This window comes from Rhincodon typus, chromosome 38, assembly GCF_021869965.1.
Source record: "Rhincodon typus isolate 14 chromosome 38, sRhiTyp1.1, whole genome shotgun sequence".
Classification (NCBI taxonomy): Eukaryota; Metazoa; Chordata; class Chondrichthyes; order Orectolobiformes; family Rhincodontidae; genus Rhincodon; species Rhincodon typus.
The window spans coordinates 14,174,530-14,195,747 of NC_063369.1; the positions used below are offsets into that span (position 1 = coordinate 14,174,530).

Genomic DNA, 21,218 nt, shown 5'->3' on the forward strand with positions numbered 1-21,218 from the left:
GTTCACCTCCGCTGAATATATGCATGTGTGCATGTGTGTGTGTGTGTGTCTGTGTGTGTGTGTCTGTGTGTGTGTGTCTGTGTGTGTGTGACTGTGTGTCTGTGTGTGCTGTGGTTTCTTTTTACTCTGGGTAGCAGTCAGTCAGAGGAGAATTGGGCTTTTTGATAATGCTATTGAATCTTTCGATGAGTGATGACGTGGGGAATAATGATCATTGGTGTGCAGTGTACCAGCCCAGAGAACACTGACAATGTTCTTCTCACCTCCTGAGGGTCCACGTACCCTCCAACCTCTCATCGCAGTGTTCTTTTGTCCCGGGTGATAGCAGACAGAGAGAACTGGTGAAGTTTGGGGGGGAATCAGACAAGTGATCATAAAGCTCTCTCTGAAGATGAGAAACATGCAACCTTTCAGCATTTCTGAGGTTCCAGAAAGCTCCATCATTTTACAGTGTCTTCTGTTAACAGTGACTAATGTGTTTCACCTTGCTTTGGGTTCATAACATCTAATGACTTGCTGTTTCACTAAAAGCTATCAAGGTATATTTTAGATTCAATGTGTTGTATCGCACAGAAACAAATCTCTCAGACAAACCCATCCTAGTCACCAGGTTTCCCAAACTAAACCACTCACATTTGCCTGCTTTTGGCCCATATCCCTCTAAACCTTTCCTATTCATACACCCATCCAGATGTCTTTTAAATGTTGTAATTGTACTGGCCTCCATCACTTCCTCTGGCAGCTCATTCCATACACACACCACCCTCTGTGTGAAAAAGTTGCCCCTCACGTCCCTTTTAAATCTTTCCCCTCTCACCTTAAACCTATGCCCTCTAGTTTTGGACTCCCCTACCCTGGGGAAAAGACCTTGGTTATTCACCCTATCCTCACCCCTCATGAATTTATAAACCTCTACTAGGTCACCCCTCAGCCTCCAACACTCCAGGAGAAAATGTCCCATCCTATCCAGCCTCTCCTTATAACTCAAACCTTCCAGTCTCTGTAACATTCTTGTAAATCTTTTCTGCACTATTTCCAGTTCAATAACACCCTCCCTGTAGTAAGGTGACCAGTGTTGTATGCAGAATTTCAAATATAGCCTTACCAACGTCTTGCACAGCTGTAACTCCTATACTCAATGCTCTGACTGATGAAGGCAAGTGTTTCAAATGTCTTCTTCACCACCCTGTCTACCTGTGACACCACTTTCAAGGAACTATGTACCTGAAACCCTAGGTCTCTCTGTTTGATAACACCCCTCAGGGCCTTCGATTAGCTATATATGTTCTGCTTTGGTTTATCTTACTAAAATGCAACATCTCGTGTTTATCCAAACTAAACTGCATCTGCCAGTCCTCGGTCCACTGGTCTGGTTGATCAAAATCCCTTTGTACTCTTAGAAAAGTTGATGACTCTTCACTGTCCATTCTACCATCATTTTTGGTGTCAGCCATAAACGTGTAAACCTGCCTCCTGTATTCTCATCCAAATCTTTCGTATAAATGATGAACAACTGTGGATTCAGCGGTTGTGGCACACCGCTGGTCACAGACCTCCAGTATGAACAACAATTCTCTACTGATCCCCCTCTGTCTCCAACGGTCAAGACAATTTTGTATCCATTTGGCTGGATCTCCCTGGATTTGTCCCAACGTCATTTTCTTACACAGCCTCATTGATTGTAGCATGTTAAAGTACTGAAGGAGGCCATTCAGGCCATCATTCTAGCTGCTGACAGCGTGATCCAGTTTGTCCCACGTCATTGCTTCGATAACTCTACCGGTTTTCTGTCAATTGAGAGCCCAAACTCTTCACCATTTTCCTTTCCAAGAGCCCTGTGTCACTGAGTATTTGCAGAATGATAGACAAATGTTTAGAATGTCGCTTTGTGACCAGAATAATCTTTACCTTGGCACTGTGTGACCGTTCTATCAGTAAAGGTGTGTTCTCCAGTGGTTGAGACAAATCCTTGATTACAGGTGCACTCGAAACTGCCAAACCTGTTGGTACATGTTGCATTTGAACTGCAGGGGTCTGTTTCACATTCATTGATATCTGGAACAAGAATTTGTTTCATAATCTTGTGCACCATTAAGGTTAATCATCTCTCAGCCCCGTTCCAACTTCTGGCTGAAAAGGGTGGCTCCAGTCACATTAAATTCCTCCCATTATTGTTGAGTAATCATGCTCAGGGACCCTGTCTTTTGGAGCCAGAGATGTGCCAAGGGGAGATGCGAGCAATCATAACATGGAGAAACCACCACCTCCAAGTTCCCCTCCGAGCCACTCACCATCCTGACTTGGAAATATATCGCCATTCCTTCACTGCCGTTGATCAAAAATCCAGGAATTCCTTCCCTCATAGCATTGTGGGTCAACCCACAGCAGGAGGACTGCAGCGGTTCAAGAAGGCAGCTCATCCCCATCTTCTCAAGGGGCAACTAGGGACGGGCAAGAAATGCTGGGCCCAGCCAGCAACGCCCACATCCCACAAATGAATAGAGAGAAGAAAAAAGGTCTGTACCACATCTAATGTCACAAAACACGCCATTCTCTCTGCAGGAGAGTTTGCAGACATTATTTGACGCCTGGTTCTTAATCTTGATGCAATGTTCTTGTGAGTGTATTTTGTGCTCATCTCGTGCATCAAGTTAAAAAAGAACAAGTAACATGTTCAAATGTTGCTCCTACAGTCTTTAGTTCCACACTGTGTTTTTGAGTTAACTCTAAGATTGTTTGAAATAAATCCTTTCCCACAGATGCAGCTGAATGTTGATGCACCCTGCATAGCAACCACAAGGGTTTTGCTTTTGATAGCTCAAATGAATAAAAATAAACATGCTCACAATCTATGCTGAGCACCTCTCAGCTCATCTCCAGCACTGAAACTCAGAAAATGCAACAACCATCCGACACCACACCTCCAACATCTCAAAGGCAATATGGCTTCATCAATGCTCTCAATTTCCACGCAGACAAATCCAACCCATTCACGCATGGATTTAAGACTGTTTCAGAACATCATATCATTCAATCAGCCAGGCAACAAGAAATAGTGATCATAACATGCTATTGCATTTAAGAAATAGTGATCATAACATGCTATTGCATTTAAGAGTAATGAGTACAAATCCAATAACATAGGTATGAGGGATGGCTTGGTGATAGTGAATAAGCAAATTCAATTAAATGATGTGACAGCAAATAAGCAATAATGCACATGTAAAGTATATTTCACAACTCTCCACAATTCCACATTGTATGAAGACATCAAAGCTTTCGAGGAAAAGAGATTCATTTGTATCTCGTTAAAAAAATGGCTAAAGGCAATATTAGTTTAAAATAAGAGGGGTGTAATATTGCCAAGAGGAATGGTATGGGAATGAGGCTTATAGAACTTATTGGATACCAGTAAAGGATGATCAAAATTAACAAAAAGTGAGAAAATAGAACATAAGCCTTTGTTCTCCAGAAACACTAAAAAAAAGCCTCATGGAAATAGATGCAACACATAACTCATTTTTAAATGCTCCTGCTCCTACTTAACATCCTTGCAGGATTAAGTAATAGGTGACAATATGATTAATTTAGAATGGAAATGAACATTAACACAATGATGTCTTTGGACAGGTGGGCACCACTGGAGCTGGGCTGTTATTATTCCCCTGCTTCACCTTCATTTTAATTTAGCTCCTTCTATTTCTCCTACCCTCCCTTATTTATGTTATTATTGCATGGCCCCTGGTGCTTAAGAATTGGTCTTTTAGTGGCAATTCAAGACCGAAAGGGATAAGAGCAGGAGTAACCTTTTAAGCCTACTCTAATATTCAATTGGACCATAGCTGATTTGTTGGTGGCCAACACTGAAAAGAAATCAACATAACTAGTAATCAAGTAATATTCCCAGTTGAAAACTCTCTGCCAAAACGAGAGGGCCAAGCCATTGAGCTGGTCATGGAATCTCTTCCAATTTTGAACACTGTGGTATAATCAATGGCCGTCTATCAGTCCACAAAGCAACATTTGTGATTTATGACACTGCAAGTTTCGGAGCACAGATCAGAATAGATCTGTCTCACTCACTCTTGGAAGCATTCCAACTTGAAGCAACACGTACACCCATTAGGATATTATTTCTTCAACCGAAGGCCTCTCCATCTTTGGTGAAGCAACCGGTACAACGCCATGTAGTTATTCAGCACAGACGCAAGTCAACCTGAACCAGCAGCTCAATCAGGAACTATCACCATTCCAGCTTCCTGCTGCATGATACCTAACTTCAGCACGGTTTGGAAGCGAATTTTGGCAAACTAAAATCCAAACGCTAGACTGTCGTCTGTTAAATCACCAAATTAGCATTCGCTTTGTCAGTCCATGGCTGCAAATGTTCAGTTGGTAAGGCATTTGGCTTTCAAGCTGAAAATTAATTTTCCCTCCAATTGCACCTACGAGAAAAGTTGATGAGGCCTAAGCATGGAACACTGGGCACGTTACCATGGAAGCCTACGAAAAGGCAGCTTAATCCAACACAAAGAAAATGGAATGCATCATCCATTCCTTTCCCCTTAACAACCTGTTGACAACCAGGAATAGTTTCAGACTATAACAATGTGTCAAGATGACGAACTCTACTCCTTAAGGGCATTCATCTCAAACCTGCTTAAAATCAAGAGGAATAGCAAAGGTGCAGAAAACATAGGTGAGCGCAGAGCTGAAGAATTTATCAATTGTTATTGTTTGCAGATGTATTACTGAACCATTGAGGGCTGGTGAGGGTGATGGTAACAAATATCGATATCACCATGTTTTTGCGGTCATTCAAGCCACAAAGTACCCATGTGGTGCACCGCATTCAATGAATCTGATGTTGTCCAGCAGAAAGAGTGCCCCCCCCCCCCCCCCCCCCCCCACCCCCCCGCCCCCCCCCCCCACCCGCCCACTTGATGGTCACCTCATCCATCCAGCTTAGACATTCGCTCCCTCCACCCCTGACATTCAGCAATGGCCTTATGTATCATCTACACAATGCTCTACGGCGCCTTAGACATTACCTTCCAAACTCTCAACCACTTCCATCTAGAAGGACAAGGGGCAGCAGATACTCGGGAGCACCAGCCCCCTGCAAGTTCCCCTCCAAGCCACTCACCATCCTGACTTGGAAATTATCACCGTTCCTTCACTGTCGCTGGGTCACAATCCTGGAACTCCCTCCCTAAGGGCATTGTGGGTCAACCCACACCATAGGGACTGCAGCAATTCAAGAAGGCAGCTCACCCCCACCTTCTCAAGGGGCAACTAGTGACGGGCACTAAATGCTCTCCCAGCCGGTGACGCCAAAAATGAAAATCAAAAAGAATGCCACTTGCTTTCATCTCTGCAATCTGACTCAGCTCATCGCCTACTGAAGACCTCACTTTGGCACACCCGGACCTGATCATGCCAGTGTTCTCCTGGCTAATCTCCAGCTTGCACCCTATGGAAAGCTCTGTGGAGCTTTGTAGTTCCTTTGTAGAACCTTTGTAGTACCACATTGTAACTCACTGACCTCTACAGGCTCCTGAATCCGCCAGAACATCACCTTCACAAATCTCACACCCACCCAAGGCCTCATTCCCTCTTTCTAATCTCTCACAAATATCCCACCCCTCTGCGATCACCATGCCCTTCTCACCTGGCTTCTCCAGCCTCCCAGCTTTAACTTGATGCCACATGAGCGGTTGAGCCTTCACCAGCGACCCCCGCCCTGAGCTCAGGAAGCACCTCCGCAGACCCTCTGCAGTAACCTCTACTCCTTTCAAATGCTCCAGGACTGCAAGAGCTGCAGATGCTGGAGGCAGAGGCAACAGAGTGTGGAGTACCTCCACTGTGTTCCTCCAGCTCCACGCTGTATTGTCTCCTTTTCAAATGCTGCTGTGTACCTACCCCTTGCCCAAGTGTCTTTGCCGAATTTAAAAGGTGCCCCGTAACTGCAAGCTTTTGTTGTGTGTTCCCACACCCTTTTGCTCAGGTTTCTGATCTTCACTTTTGGGGCTAACACATATTTTGAAAACAGGCTTGTGTGGCCTGACTCTATTCGGACAATTTCCATCACCCTCCATCTCATCGATGGTCATGCCATTGGCCTCTCATTGACCTACGCCAATGGCAAGACTGTTTAATTAACATCCGTGCCTGGTCTCTGTAGCAAGAGAAACAATTTTGAACCTGTCCCCTTTTGTGAAGAGGCCATGTATTTGTTAACTTTACACTCCTCAGATTTCAAAGGGCTCGGTAACAATCTTACCTATACACCCCGCATAACCAGTTGTAAAGTTAGTTAGTCCTGATGATGTGCTGAATCCTTTCTTGCACAGGCAGTAGAAACTTCCCAATGTGTTATAACATATTGTATTGGGGCCACACACTGGTGGTATGTGGTAACATTCATTTTCTTCTGTAACAGACATGAAATGCACATGTGAATATCACCCGTGCCCAACGTTGAGTTGCAGTCCCCTTCCTCCCTCCTCTCTCTCTCTCTGTCTGCAGAGTCTCATTCCCATTGGACAGTCTGCCTTGTGATCAATCCATATGTGTAGGAGCTGGTCAGTGGCTAGAGCGTAGATTGGGGAATAGATGCCCTCAAAAGGGTTTGAAGTTTGCAACAATCTGGTGAGGAACTTATCAATCAGATGTTTGATATTTCTCTAACCGCCAACATTGATACAAGAGAACCTTTCTCAACTGCTGGAACCTTTGATGCTCATCAGTAATTTTCTTGAGAAATAGCTTGACATGGAGAATTGGTTGAACATGCACACCAGGATAGAACCAAAGATTCTGGAGTCTAGAAGATCAAGGTACAACTTTATTGGAATATGTACGGCTTGTAAGGATTAATGTTCATGCTACATTGGCTCCACCCATTTCGAGGAGGTCTACAGGGGTGACAAGGAACTCTACTCCACTTTTGAAGAGAGCAGATGTGTCTGTAGTAATTAAGGCCGACCAAATGCAGTTGTACTTATTAATCATTCAATAAACCTTGTTGTCCAAGAATGGCCTCTACTATAGATACTCTCTGGTGATGTGTCCTCCACCACTAATCACTAGGATAGATGCAAGACAAAGGAGAATTGGTGGCAGTGAATGACCTGAAACAAGTCTTACCCAGTACCACACCAAAAGAGGCCTTTTTTTTTGTATTCATTTAGGACATGAGCCTCTCTGGCTAGACCAGCATTTCTTGCCCATCCCTAATCACCCAGAGGGCAGTTATGTGTCAACCATATTGCTGTTGGTCTGGAGTCACATGTAGGCCAGACCAGGTAAGGATGGCAGTTTCCTTCCCTGAAGGACATTACTGAGCCAGATGGGTTTTTCCTGACAATCAACAATGGTCATCATTAGATTCTTTATTCCAGATTTTTATTGAATTCATATTCCACCATCTGCCGTGCTGGGATTCAAATCCAGATCTTCAGAACGTTACCTGGACCTCTAGATTAACAGTCCAACAATAATACCATTAGGCCATTGCCTCCCTTAATCTCCCAATTGGGGAAAATGCCACACTTTCCTTCACTATAATAACTATTCTATAATTCTATAATGCTTCCAGTACCAACAGATATCTGGAATTTGAGATTAGGAAGGAAATATCAGCTACACAGAGACGCTGAATTTGTTGAATAGGTTCTATCAGTGAAAGACCACACAAAGGGTGGTATAGTGGCTCAGTGGTTAGCACTGTTGCCTCACAGTGCCAGGGAACCGGGTTCAATCCCACTCTCAGGTGATTGTCTGTGTGGATTTTACACATTCTCCCCATGTCTGTGTGGGTTTCTTCCAGGTGCTTCAGTTTCATCCCACAATCCAAAGATGTGCAGGTTAGGTGGAGTGGCCATGCTAAATTGCCCGTAGTGCCAGGGATGTGTAGGTTAGGGTGGATTAGCCACAGGAAATGCAGGGTTACAGATATACGGTAAGGGGGTGTGTCTGGGTGAGAAGCTCTTTAGAGGGTCAGTATAGGCTAAATGGGGGCCTACTTCTGCATTATAGGGTTTCTACATATATTATAAGTGCATGAACAAGTAGCTTCAGGAGTAAATTTCTGGAGAATTAATATTTGTGGGATATTTAAGTGATTCAAAAGATCATAGAAAATAGGGCATTTATTGCCCATTCCTAATTACCCAATACAATAATAAGTTTGACAATATGTCAGAGCTAAACGAGACCAATTCATACAATGAGCATCCAGGAACCTTGTTTTCTATGAACCAGTCTCTATATTGCTCGTATTCAGGCAGTTGAGAAGTGAGGTCCATTGCATCAGAATGGCATTTTGGAATATTTTACTGAACGACTATTGCAATAAACAGTGAGCAAGAAATTATTTATCCACATATGTTAAATGGTTGAGGACAATCACGAAATGGAAGATATAGTTAAATCAATCACTAAGGTCAAGAAAAGCATTATTGTTAAAACGTCCAGGTCATAAGACAACAAAGCACATAATGTCTCAGATATCTACAGTCATCTGGATATCACAGTTTGGCATCTGTCCCTGAGAGGAGACACTGCATTCTGACTAAAACATCCAATATTTGTCTGCAACAAGCTTTCAGTTGAGACTGTCCATGTCAGTTTATCTCTCACAGTTGCACACACCTTCCCTCCACTTTGTTCAAACTGAACATGATAGAAAGTCTGGGCTGTGGATAGTGAGGAGGACGATTGCCAGAGGTTATAGATAAATTGAGACTTGGGTGGAGAAATGGCAGATGGAGTTTAATGCGAGGTGATGCATTTTTGGAAGATCTAATGCAGGAGGGATGTATACAGTAAATAGCAGGACCCTCAGCAGCATCAACATACAGGGGGATGTAGGCGTACAGGCCCACAATTCCCTGAAAAGGGCAACACAAGTGGATAAGGTGGTCAGGAAGGCATATGACATGCTTGCCTTCATTGGTCGGACCATGGAGTATACAAATTGGCAAGTCATGTTGCAGCTATATGGAACTTTAGTCAGGCCACATTTGGAATATTGAGGACAGTTCTGGTCGCCACACTACCAGTAGGATGAGGAGGCTTTGGAGAGAGTACAGAAACGGTTTACCAAGATGTTGCCTGGTTTGGACAGGATTAGCTACGAGGAGAGATTGGACAAACTTGGTCTGTTTTCACTTGAAGGATGAGGGATGACCTGATAGAAGTTTGCAGAATTATGAGAGGGGGGGATAGACTGGGATAGAGTACTTTTCCCAGGGTAGAAATGTCAATGATGAGGGGACGTAGGTTGACGGTGAAAGGGGAATGTTTAAAGGAGATGTGAAAGGCAAGTTTTTTACACAAAGGATGGTAAGTGCCTGGAATGTGCTGCCAGAGGAGGAGGTGGAGGCAGATACAATAGCAATGTTTAAGAGGCACCTTGACAGATTAAGGAATAGGCAGGGAATAGAGGGATACGGACCATGTAGAGGCAAAAGGTTTTTTAGTTTAGAAAGGCATCATGTGTCGGCTTGGTGGGCCGAAGGGCCTGTTCCAGGGCTGTACAGTTCTTTATTTTTTTGAGTAGTTGGTTATATGATCGCCAAAGGGTGGACAAGACAATCAAGAGAACATGGGAAAATCCACACTGGGGCTTTTCAAAATCCCATGCATAGTAGGGGCAAGTGGATTATTGCACACAGAATGGCCAATGGATTCCGAGGACCAACACTGCTTGAACCATTTTGGAAGCAAGGCTCAGAGAATAAGAATAATGTCACAAGAGAGCGCAAGGTGCATATGATTAGCTTGTTAAAGGAAGATGATTTCTGCAAATCTCATTCGAAACTACAAGGAGACAGAGGTGTGAAAGTGGATATGAGTAATGTTTACTTTATAATTTGGAAGATTGCTCCAGACAGTCAATGTTTGCTTTCGAATACAAACTGTTATCAAAATGACATCTACTCAAGAATCTTTACTATTGTGTGGTGAACATTCCAACATTAAGGACAATGGAGATCTTTGAAAACTTGCACAGCTAGATTCGGGTCAGAACTAACCAACTGTGAGAGATAGCGAGACATAGGCTTTTATGTTCAAACTCATAATCAGAAACCTTTTCCACCACAGGTCGCTCCCAACATAACTTTCAAAACTATGGTAACACAAAATACCCAGGAGGACTTGTGTGGAAGTAATCAAGTATTCAGTAAATGTCATGCTCATGTATGAGTGCCAAGAGTAGACATCATGCCACCTGCAAATACAGACTACTGCACCCACCCATTCGGAGGGTGATTTCTTTGTCAGCCATGCACCTCGATGAACTGCATGCCAACCCTGCCATTTGCCCAGACTCCAGCACTTAACTTCGTGGGGGTTTCGGATTACAACGTCGCCCGCCATGCCATGCCAGCTGAACTAACTGCACTGAGCCACATACGTTAGAGTATTGCCAAAGGGTTGCTCAGCCCCCAGTGCGCTTCATGCAACACAAGCCATTCTGTAACACATGCCATTTACTGCACCACATGCCAGCCTGTACCGAGCAGTTTGCCAAGACCGCTGAACCAGTCCATCGTACCGAGGGTAGAACTAAAACAGACTTCAACAAATGTTTCCAGGTACGTTAGTGTAAAACCGTAAGGGGGAGGTTTTCCACGTTGGAAGCCAACACCAGCAACAGGGGTGGGAGCAAAGATTCCAAACATAAAGAGAAAACACAACTTATAAAAGTTACTCAATCCTGATGATCACTGTAGATGCAGAATGTCCTTGTTATCATTTTCCACCGATACACACTCAATCCAATGCACTCCAACTCCTCACCAAAGACCGCCCATTCAGATTTGAGCCTCTGGGGTAGGGAGCAAGGACAGTTCTCCAGGAGATGGACTATTGGAAAGTCTAACCTTGCATGACCTAAAAGTGGAACTATGATCCAGAACATTGAAAGAAGAACTTAGGAGTCATTGACACTCCTATCTGATAGAGTGAGAGAAACATGTGACAATTTGTATTATTCCAACACATATGTGAGAGGTTGGGAATTCCATCTACTGATTAAACAGGGCTGAGCATTGGTGGGGCTTTTCAGAGATGGACCCTGCGTCATCAGCCAAGATGAATTTCTAGTACCATCTGAATCTATCTTGGTGGCCCAACCAAGCTGGTGGAACTGGATGCCAATCGGGAGGAAGAAGGTTGGCAAACTGCGTTGCCCATACTGCCACCAGTGAAGGAAGATTGAGAACTCTGAATGTGCCCGGGTAGGTGACCTCAGCAGCGAATAGTTAATCTCAATGGCCACGGGCTTGAGAGGGGTTATTAGCAGGTGGGAAGGCAGAGGGTGTTACCCTTCTCTCGAAAGAGGTAAGAAGTCACACGACACCAGGTTATAGTCCAACAGGTTTATTTGAAAACACAAGCTTTCGGAGCGTAGCCCCTTCATCAGGTGAAGGCATTCTCCTAGATAGTCATTAAATGTTTGGTGGTTGAGCCACTGGCCAGGATTAAATAAACATGGCGACACTCACTGACTGGGGTCAACTATGAAGATTGAGTTGGGTCTACCAATGGCTGGTGGAATTATTTCCACGTGCCCAGGTTCTGAGCCCTCGAGAATTTTACATCTCAGCCTTTCTTAAAGGGCCTGCCCTGCCCTGAAGAAAAGTATTCAATGATGGATGTCTCATGGATGTTGCTGGAGAAAAGCAGAGTCCAATGTACCACTAGGTCACACGGTGTGACATCTTCCAGCAAATGTACAATACACCTTTAAGGGCTACACTCATGATATCATCACTTCATGTGATCTAGTGTTATAAAAGTCTCAGTCTCCATCCTACTGAGCTCTGACCTCTGGCAGCATGACATGCTGAGGGAACTGCATATATGAATTGCTCAGATTGGACCCCAGGCACACAAGTGTACATTATGAGGAAACCAGGTCATTGAATTCTACAGTGTTAAATGGCCCCCAGCTCATCCTTATACTGCAGAAGTTAACATGGGCCAGGAGCAGGCAGGTGGGAATAGTTCAGTTTGGGATTATGGTCGGCATGGACTGATTGGACCGAAGGGTCTGTTTCCTTGCTGTATGACTCTATGACTTTATGAGTATCACAGTGTGATGGCACCAGATCATTCAACTATGCCATGTCACAGATGGGTGACATTAAGGCACGCCAATCAAACCCTTCCTCAGGGTTTAAAGGTTGCCAAATATTTTACCTTTTGATAGATAAAGTTGGTGTTCCTTTATTAACAATTGGCTCTTTCTATCCCAAAGGTAATTAGATAGAGAAACACTGCACAGTGAGGGAAGATGTGTCTATTTAATACTTTTAGTGTCTAGAAGTTGGAGCTATAAACCACAGAGCCCAATGAGCTTTTACTCCTTGGCCTGTGCCAAGTGCACTGAAATGAATGATCTCTCGCAGGGGCCACAAAGTGAAAGAACAATATTTCAGACTGTTCTCACCTCGGCAGTGTGTAATGGCGGTGAAGTTAGTTTCTCCTGAGTACGTGGCATATCCTTTCTTACAGGTACAGTAGAAACTCCCGAGCGTATTGTAACATTCTGTGTTGACACCACACCGGGCAGATAAATCAGCTTCGGTTTCACCACACTCATTGTCATCTGGAAATGAACGGAAATAAGCTTTCAAAGACAAAACTAAGGACATAAAAAGTCATGACGGCTGGTCAATATTAATTGTCTTTGATCACGCATTACTAAAAAGCAGCACTGACACTGAGTGTGAGATGAAGGCAGTAAGACTGAGCAAGTCAATAGAGTCTATGCAAAAAGATGAGAATTTGTAAGCCCAGTATGACGCCTTGAACTTCCTTGATTTGATTTGATTTATTCTTGTCACATGTACCTAAGTACAGTGAAAAGTTTTGTTTTGCATGCAGTACAGGCAGATCATACCATACAAAGTGCATTAGGGTAATTGAACAGAGCGAGGAGTACGATGTTGCAGCTGCAGAGAAGGTGCACAAAGCGCGAGATCAACATGTAAATTTAAAATTTGCGTGGTCCATTCAGAAATCTAATAACAGTGGGGAACAAGCTGTTCTTGAATCTGTTCTCTGTTATCTATGAGGATCATGGCTCACCTTGCACTCACCTGCCCTATTGCAGTATATCCCTTAGTGTTAGCCTTGACTTAACTCACAAGCTGGAACTTTGCTCTGGGGCAGAGGACGCTGAAGATTTACCACTTTCCAAGTGAAGAAATATCCCCTCATTTCAGTCCAAAATGGTGTAGACCTCATCCCGTGACAATAACACCTAACCCTTGGATTCCTCAGCCAGATGGAGGCACCCTCCTAGATTCTACTCTGTCAGGGATACCGTTCAGGAGCAACATACAGTTCTTAGGAATCAATGAGTGAGGGGAGCGAACAGGAATGGGGGGACTGAACTGGATGATCAGCCATGCTCATATTGAATGGCGGAGCAGGCTCGAAGGGCCGAATGGCCTACTCCTGTTTTCTGTGCTTTTTCATGTTTCTATTGGCCTCTTATTCTTCTAAACTCCACAGATTCCTTCCTCAATCTACTTAACCTCTCCCTGCGATCAATCTGATGAACCTTCTCTTTGATTTACTTGGAGAACCACTTTTCTCTTGTACGTGTGAACTGTTCATTATGAAAAGGTCCGGAAGTGTCCACTGGGAAAGGATAGACCCATCTTCCTCTCTGTAAGCCTGCGTGTATCCCACAGTGCTATGGTGTTCTACTTGTCGATCCCAGAGGGACCTAGTGTTCGTGTGTGGTCAATAATATTGTTACGTTTGTTCATGTCTTTGTTAAGGTTATGGCAGCCATAGAGTCATGGAGGTATACAGCAAAGAAAGAGACCCTTCGGCCCAACTTGTCCATGCTGAGCAAGTTTCCTAAACTGAATTAGCCCCATTGGCCCATTTCCCTCTCAACATTTCCGATTCATCTACCTGTCCAAATGTCTTTCAAATGTTGTAATTCTACCTGCCTCTACCACTGCCTCTGGCGAGCTTTGATGTGGAGGTGCCGGTGTCGGACTGGGGTGGACAAAGTCAGAGGTCACACGACACCAGGTTATAGTCCAACAGGTGACTTCACCTGACGAAGGAGCAGCGCTCTGAAATCTTGTGATTTCAAATAAACCTGTTGGACTACGGCCTGGTATCGTGTGACTTCTGACTCCGGCGAACTTGTTTCATACATGCACCACCCTCTGCGCGAAAATGTTGCCAAGTTTATAATACCATGAGGGGCACAGATAGAGTAAACAGTTGAAATCTTTTCCCCAAGGTGGGAGAGTCCAAAACCAGAGGGCATAGGTTTAAGGTGAGAGGGGAAAGATTTAAAAGGGACCTAAGGGGCAATATTTTCATGCAGAGGGTGGTGTGTGTATGGAATGAGCTGCCAGAGGAAGTGGTGGAGGTTGGTACAATTATATTTAAAAGGCATCTGGGTGGGTATATGAATAGGAAGGGTTTAGAGGGATATGGCAAATGGATCTAGATTTATTTAGGATATCTGGTTGGTGTGGTGGAGTTAGACTATTTCCACGCTGTACATCTCTATGGCTCTATGACACAAAATTGATATTCATTGTCTGTGATCATAAGGAAATAGGGGCCAGCTAGGACAATGAGTGTGGGATGAGAGCCACTGAGACTGAGCAAATCAATATATTCTCTCTACAAAGATTTGATTTGATTTCTGCCTTATTAACTGGCTTGGAAACAATTAATATCCAGTGGTGAAGCTTCCAGGGGTTATTGTGACGGGAAATTCAGAAGGTTAAGGGAAGGTAAGGAATTCAGAAGTTCTGATGTTCCTGCACTGAGCTGACTTATAGTCACAGAACGAGATCATGGATGTCAGTTTTGTCAAAGGCAGGTCATACTAAACAAATGTTAGAATTTTTTGAGCAAATTAGACAAAAACAAACCAGTGGACATGATCTATTTGGATTTCCAGAAGGCCTTTGACAAAGGGTTGCACAGGAGTCTGCTAAATATGAGAAGAGCCCATGGTTAGGGGCATGGTACTGGCATGGGTAGAGGATTGGCTGACTGGCAGAAAGCAGAGAGTGGGGGTAAAGGGGTCTATTTCGGCTTGGCAGGCGGTGACTAGTGGAGTTCCACAGGGGTCAGTGCTGGGACCACAACCTTTCACATTATACATTAACGATCTGGACAAAGGAACTGAGGGCATTCTGTCTAAGTTTGCAGATGACACAAAGATAGGTGGAAGGACAGGTCAGGTTGAGGAAGCAGGGAGGCTGCAGAAGGACTTGGACAGGCTAGAAAAGTTGGCAAAGAAGTGGAAGATGGAATACAATGTGGGAATGTGTGAGATTATGCACTTTGGTAGGAAGAATCGAGGCATAGACTATTTTCTAAGTGGGGAAAGGCTTCAGAAATCTGAAGCACAAAAGGACTTATGAGTCCTAGTTCAGGATTCTCTTAAGGTTAACATGCAGGTACAATTGGTGGTTAGGAAGGCAAACATAATCTTACCATTCATTTCGAGAGGGCTAGAATACAAGAGCAGGGATGTGCTGCTGAGGCAGTATAAGGTTCTGGTCAGACTGCATTCAGAATATTGTGACCAGTTTTGGACCCCAATACCTAAGGAAGGATGTGCTGTTATTGGAGGACATCCAGAGGAAGTTTACAAGAATGATCTTGGGGATGAAAGGTTTGTCATATGAGGAGTGGTTGAGGACTCTGAGTCTGTACTCGATGGAGTTTAGAAGCATGAGGGGGTATCTGATTGAAACTTACAGAATACTGAGAGGATAAAGAGGACGTGGAAAAGATGGTTCCACTAGTAGGAGATACCAGGGCTCAAGGGCATAGTGAAGGGATGATCCTTTTGATCTGAGATAAGGAGGAATTTCTTCAGCCAGAGGGTGGTGAATGTGTGGAATTCATTGCTGCAGAGGACTGTGGAGGCCAAGTCATTGAGTGTCTTTAAGATTCTGGAGTTGGAGTTGAAATGTGGATTCAATGATGCTAACCTCCTGAGCCTCTCCTTAATGGTATGTAAAAGGGTAACCAATTTGTCTAGCTTGATGGTTTTCTCAGCCAATTCCTCTGCATTGCTTTGAGCAGCTGGGCTAATCGTTCATTGAAGAAAGGAATAAATACCCCTGATGAGTGAAGCTTCTGGACACTGACTCACCGATACAAGTTCTGTTCTTTCCAAAATAAAATCCTTCACCACATTTTATTGCTTCTCCTGCATGCTGCATCACCAACGTGTAGAAGTAAATCACTGTAAGACAAAAATCAAAACCACAAATTTAGCCAATGGGAGAAATCCATTTGAGTACAATTATAAGGACATTCCCACAACACTGGAGGTGGAAACAGTAAAGTTCCTGTCAGTGTTACAGGGCTCCCCATGCCGTATGGAGTCCCAGGAGGGAGATTCAGTGACATAAAATACGAAGGAAGTCAGGGTGAAGCAACAAATGAGAAACAGAGTCAACGTTTCAAGTCCAGTGACCCTCCATCATTTTATTTTAGTCATTTCATCTGAATGGGAGTAAGATTTATTGTGTGCGTGAGTGTGTGTATGCGTGTATGTGTGAGAGTGTGTATGTGTGTGAGAGTGTGTGTGTGTGTGTTTATATGTGTGCATGTGTGTGAGTGTGTGTGCGTGAGTGTGTGTGCGTGTGTATGTGTGAGTGTGTGTGCGTGAGAGAGTGTGTGTGTGAATGTATGTATGTGTGTGCTTGTGTGTGTGCGTGTGAGTGTGTGTATGATTGTGCGTGTGAGTGTGTGTGTGAGTGTGTCTGCATGTGAGTGTGTGTGTGAGTGTTTGTGTGTGCACGTGAGTGTGTGTGAGTGTGTGTGTGCGTGTATGCAAGAGAGTGTGTGTATGCGTGTATATGTGGCTGTGTGTGTGTGTGAGTGTGTATGTGTGTGTGAGTGTGTGTGCTTGTGTGTTTGAGTGCAAGAGCGCGTGTGTGTGCGTGTATGTGTGAGAGTATGTGTGCGAGTGTGGGGGGGATGGTGGGTTGGGAGGGGATAATGGTGGGCAGTAGCAAGAGTAGATGGCAGAGCTATAAATGCAACTAAATAGTTCATCCAAAGCTCAAGGACAATGGTGTAAGATTGTAGTGTAGATAATGCCAAATGAAGTATAGTGCCAAACTGTAAACCAGTACTGTGAAAGACTCTCCCTTTCCCAACTCAAACCTACAACTTATTTTTGATTAATTCATGGCATGTGGGTATTTCTGGCTGTGCCAATGTTTGTTCTCAATCCCTAATTACCCTGGGGAAGGTGGTGATTAGCCAGTTTCTTGAACTGCAATAGACCTCAGGAGTAGGTACATAGAGCTGTTAGTGAGAGAATTGTAACATTCTGACCCAGCAACACAGAAGGAACAGCGATATATTTCCAAGCCAGCATGGTGGGGCAGCACTGTGGCTCAGCGGTTAGCACTGTTGCCTCACAGCGCCAGGGACCTGGGTTCGATTCCATGTGTCTGTGTGGATTTTGCACATTCTCCCCGTGTCTGCATGGGTTTCCTCCCACAGTCCACAGATGTGTAGGTTAGGGTGGATTGGCCATGCTAAATTGCCCACAGTGCCCAGGGATGTACAGCCTAGGTGAATTAGCTGTGGGATATGCAGGGTACTGGGGATGGGTTAGAGGATTGGGTCTGAGTGGTTGCTTTTGGAAGGGTTGGAGTGGACTCAATGGGCTGAATGGCCTGCTTCCACACAGTAGGAGTTCTATGACTCAGGACGGTGAGTGACTTGGAAGGGGATTTGTAAATGGTGGTGTTCCCATGTATCTAGATGGAAGAGGTCATGGAAGGTGCTGTCTATGGAGCGTTGGTGAATTTCTGCAGTGCATCTTGCAGATGGTACACACTGTTCTCCTGAGCGTCGGTGGTGATGGGGGCTGCTTTGTCCTGGATGGTGTCGAACATCTTGAGTGTCTTTGGGGCTGCACTCATCCAGGCAAGTGGGAGTGTTCCATCCCACTCCTGACTTGTGCCTTGTAGATGGTGGGCAGGCTTTTGGGATAACTAATGTCTAGCGCTACTGGCACAGATCGATTCATGTTGGTGTGTGGTACTGCTAGATTCCTGGGCTGTAGCCCCTTGGAACTGTGAGAAATACGGAAACCTACACTACCTCCAGGTGGGCACCCAAATCCGTAAAGGTCCAGTTCGAAGGAACTATCAAGTGGGGAAAGTGGGGATGGAGTTAGGATTAGATTTCATTCTGGTTATGTATCTTGTCTGATGGCTCAAATGGCTCTCTGAAACACATCCCAGCAGGATGCCATGTCTTTAGCGAGTCAAATGAAGCCCCTGTTTTGTGTGGGGAAAAGGTGGCAGAAACTCAATGAGAAAGTTCTTCATTGCAGCTTTGTATGGAGAAACCTTTACAAAACCTGCAGCCTCTCTCTGTCTCTGGGCTCTGTCAAAAATCACATGACACCAGGGTATAGTCCAACAGGTTTATTTGAACACACTAGCTTTCTGAGCGCTGCTCCTTCCTCAGGTGTAGTGAGAGAGGAGGTATCAATACACAGAATTTATAAGCAAGAGATCAAAGAATCACACAACTGATGCGATTGTATTTAATAAAACTAAAATGGCTGGCTGACTCACTCCTGTTAAATCAACTCGAAAGGAGATGCTGGTTTCGATTGATTAATATGCAAATCGCAGAATTTCTTTCAAATCACTGACCTGAGATAACTAAAGGTTTTATTAGTGTGTACAAGAGGTGACATCTCTGGTCAGACAATGCATTTTAGGTATGAGGCCTGTCTGTCTGTGTTTTAACCTGGTGTCAGACTAGTTTTATTTCCAAAGCAGTAATTTATAAAAATGCCCTGATGGTGGCTACAAATTATATACTTTTTGAACAAAATAGAACGTATCTGCAAATAGAAATCTGCAAATGCAAATTTATGTGTGTGTGTGTGTGTGTGTGTGTGTGTGTGTGTGTGTCTGTGTGTGTGTATGCATGTGAGGGAGAGACTGCATGTGTGTGTGTGTGTGTGTGTGTGCGCTTGAGAGAGAGTGTGTGTGAATGTGAGAGAGTGTGCGTGTATGAGAGAATGTGCATGTGAGTACGTTTGTCACACTTACACATTCACACTTACACACTCACACAGACCCTCTCTCTCACGCACACACTTACACTACACACGCACGCTCTCTCCCTCACACACACACACTCACACTACACATGCAGTCTCTCTCACACACTCTCACACACACACACACACACACACATTCTCTTACACAAATATACACATAAATCTATGGGGTGAATTTGCATTTGCAGATTTATATTTGCAGATATGTTCTATTTTGTTCAAAAAGCATACCATTTGTAGACACAGTCAGTCAATGGGGCATTTTATAAATTCCTGTTTTGGAAATAAAACCAGTCTGATGCCAGGTTAAAATACAGACAGATTCTAAACAAGGCCTTACAACTAAAATGAATTGTCTGACCTGAGATGTCACCTCTTGTACACACTGATAAAACTTTTAGTTAAATCGGAACAGTGACTTGAAAGAAATTCTGGGATTTGCATTTTAGTTAATCGAAACCAGCATCTCCTTTCTAGTTGACTGAAGATTTAACAGGAGTGAGTCAGCCAGTCATTTTAGGTTTATTAAATACAATCGCATCAGTTATATGATCCTTTGATCTGTTACTTATAAATTCTGTGTGTTGATACCTCCTCTCTCACCGCACCTGAGGAGGGAGCAGCGCTCAGAAAGCTAGTGTGTTCAAATAAACCTGCTGGGCTATATCCTGTTGTCGTGTTATTTTTGACCTTGTCCAACCCAGTCCAACACTGGTCCCGACACATCTCTGGGCTCTGGTGGAGCTGCTGTCCTATTCAGTCCACCAGATGGCAGCCTACCCCATTGTTTCGCGGCTCAGAAAGAGAGACAGTGAAATTGTCCACCCCGCGCTGAATTTCTCACATCACCTTCCAGCAAAGGGTCTGAGCATTGGGCCAGAGCTCTGAGAGTTACGGCAATCTGCACGGTCAACAAACTAGCATCTATGACACTCCTACACGACACAGGACAATGTTGAAACCAAGCCTGGCATCCTGCATTTGAATAGCCTCTTGGGTTTCCCAGCATTAATCATTCTATCACTGAGCACTATACCTTACATTGCCAGCTCCCACACTGACAAGTCAATTTCACCTTGTAAGGCTGCCCTGATTATACAAACACATGGACAACATACAAATAACATATGAATAGCAGGCAAACAGCATACAGACACATGGTCAACATACAAATAACATATGAATAGCATGCAAACAGCATAAAGAAATGTGAACAACATACAAATAACATGAATAAAATACACAGCTTACAAACACATGAACAACTTACGAATAACATATGAATTACCTAGGAGCAGCATGCAATGTATGAATAACAAATAAAAAACACGCACAGCATGCAAACACATGAACAACATATGAATAACATGCAAATACCAACTTACAAATATGTGATAAAAACAACATACAAACATAGGAACAAAGGACCATGTAAACAAAGCACAAGACTGGCCCTTCGAGTCTGCTACCTCAATTTATAAGATCATGGCTGATCTGATTTTAACCTCAGCTCTGTGTTCCTGTATATCCCCGGAAATCTTTCATTCCCTCGGTCATTAAGAATCTACCTCTGCCTTAACCAATTTAAAGAGCCTGCATCCACTGCTTTTTGAGGAAGGGAACTCCAAAATCTCACAACCCTCAGAGAGAAATAAATGTTTCCTCATCTCTGTTTTACATCAACTTATCTTTCAAACCAGGGCCCCCTTCGTTTTAAGGTGCAGGGCTGGATGAACACAGCAGGCCACGCAGCATCATAGGAGCAGAGAGGCTGACGTTTCGGGCCTAGACCCTTCATCAGAAAAGGGGGAGGGGAAGGGGGTTTTGAAATAAATAGGGAGAGAGTGGGAGGCGGATAGAAGAGGGATAGAGGAGAGGATAGGTGGAGAGGAAACAAACAGGTCGAAGAGGCGGGGATGGGGCCAGTAAAGGTGAGTGTAGGTAGGGAGTTAGGAAGGGGATAGGTCAGTCCAGGGAGGACGGACAGGTCAAGGGGGCGGGATGAGGTTGGTCGGTAGGAGATGGAGGTGCGGCTTGAGGTGGGAGGAGGGGGGGATAGGTGGGAGGAAGAACAGGTTAGGGAGGCAGGGACGAGTTG

At 44.2% G+C, this 21,218-nt stretch overlaps 1 protein-coding gene across 1 annotated transcript in view; it reads right to left on the reverse strand.

Annotated features, from left to right (window-relative positions):
• The window catches only part of LOC109926509 (adhesion G protein-coupled receptor E5-like), a 93,698-nt gene that overhangs the window by 40,496 nt on the left and 31,984 nt on the right, over window positions 1-21,218 (reverse strand). The window contains exons 2-5 of the mRNA XM_048617838.1: window positions 16,169-16,265; window positions 12,464-12,622; window positions 6,284-6,433; window positions 1,909-2,055 (exon numbers count right to left, since the gene is read on the reverse strand). Of these exons, the coding sequence (XP_048473795.1) occupies window positions 1,909-2,055; window positions 6,284-6,433; window positions 12,464-12,622; window positions 16,169-16,265 (553 nt within the window). The remainder of the gene's footprint in view (window positions 1-1,908; window positions 2,056-6,283; window positions 6,434-12,463; window positions 12,623-16,168; window positions 16,266-21,218) is intronic.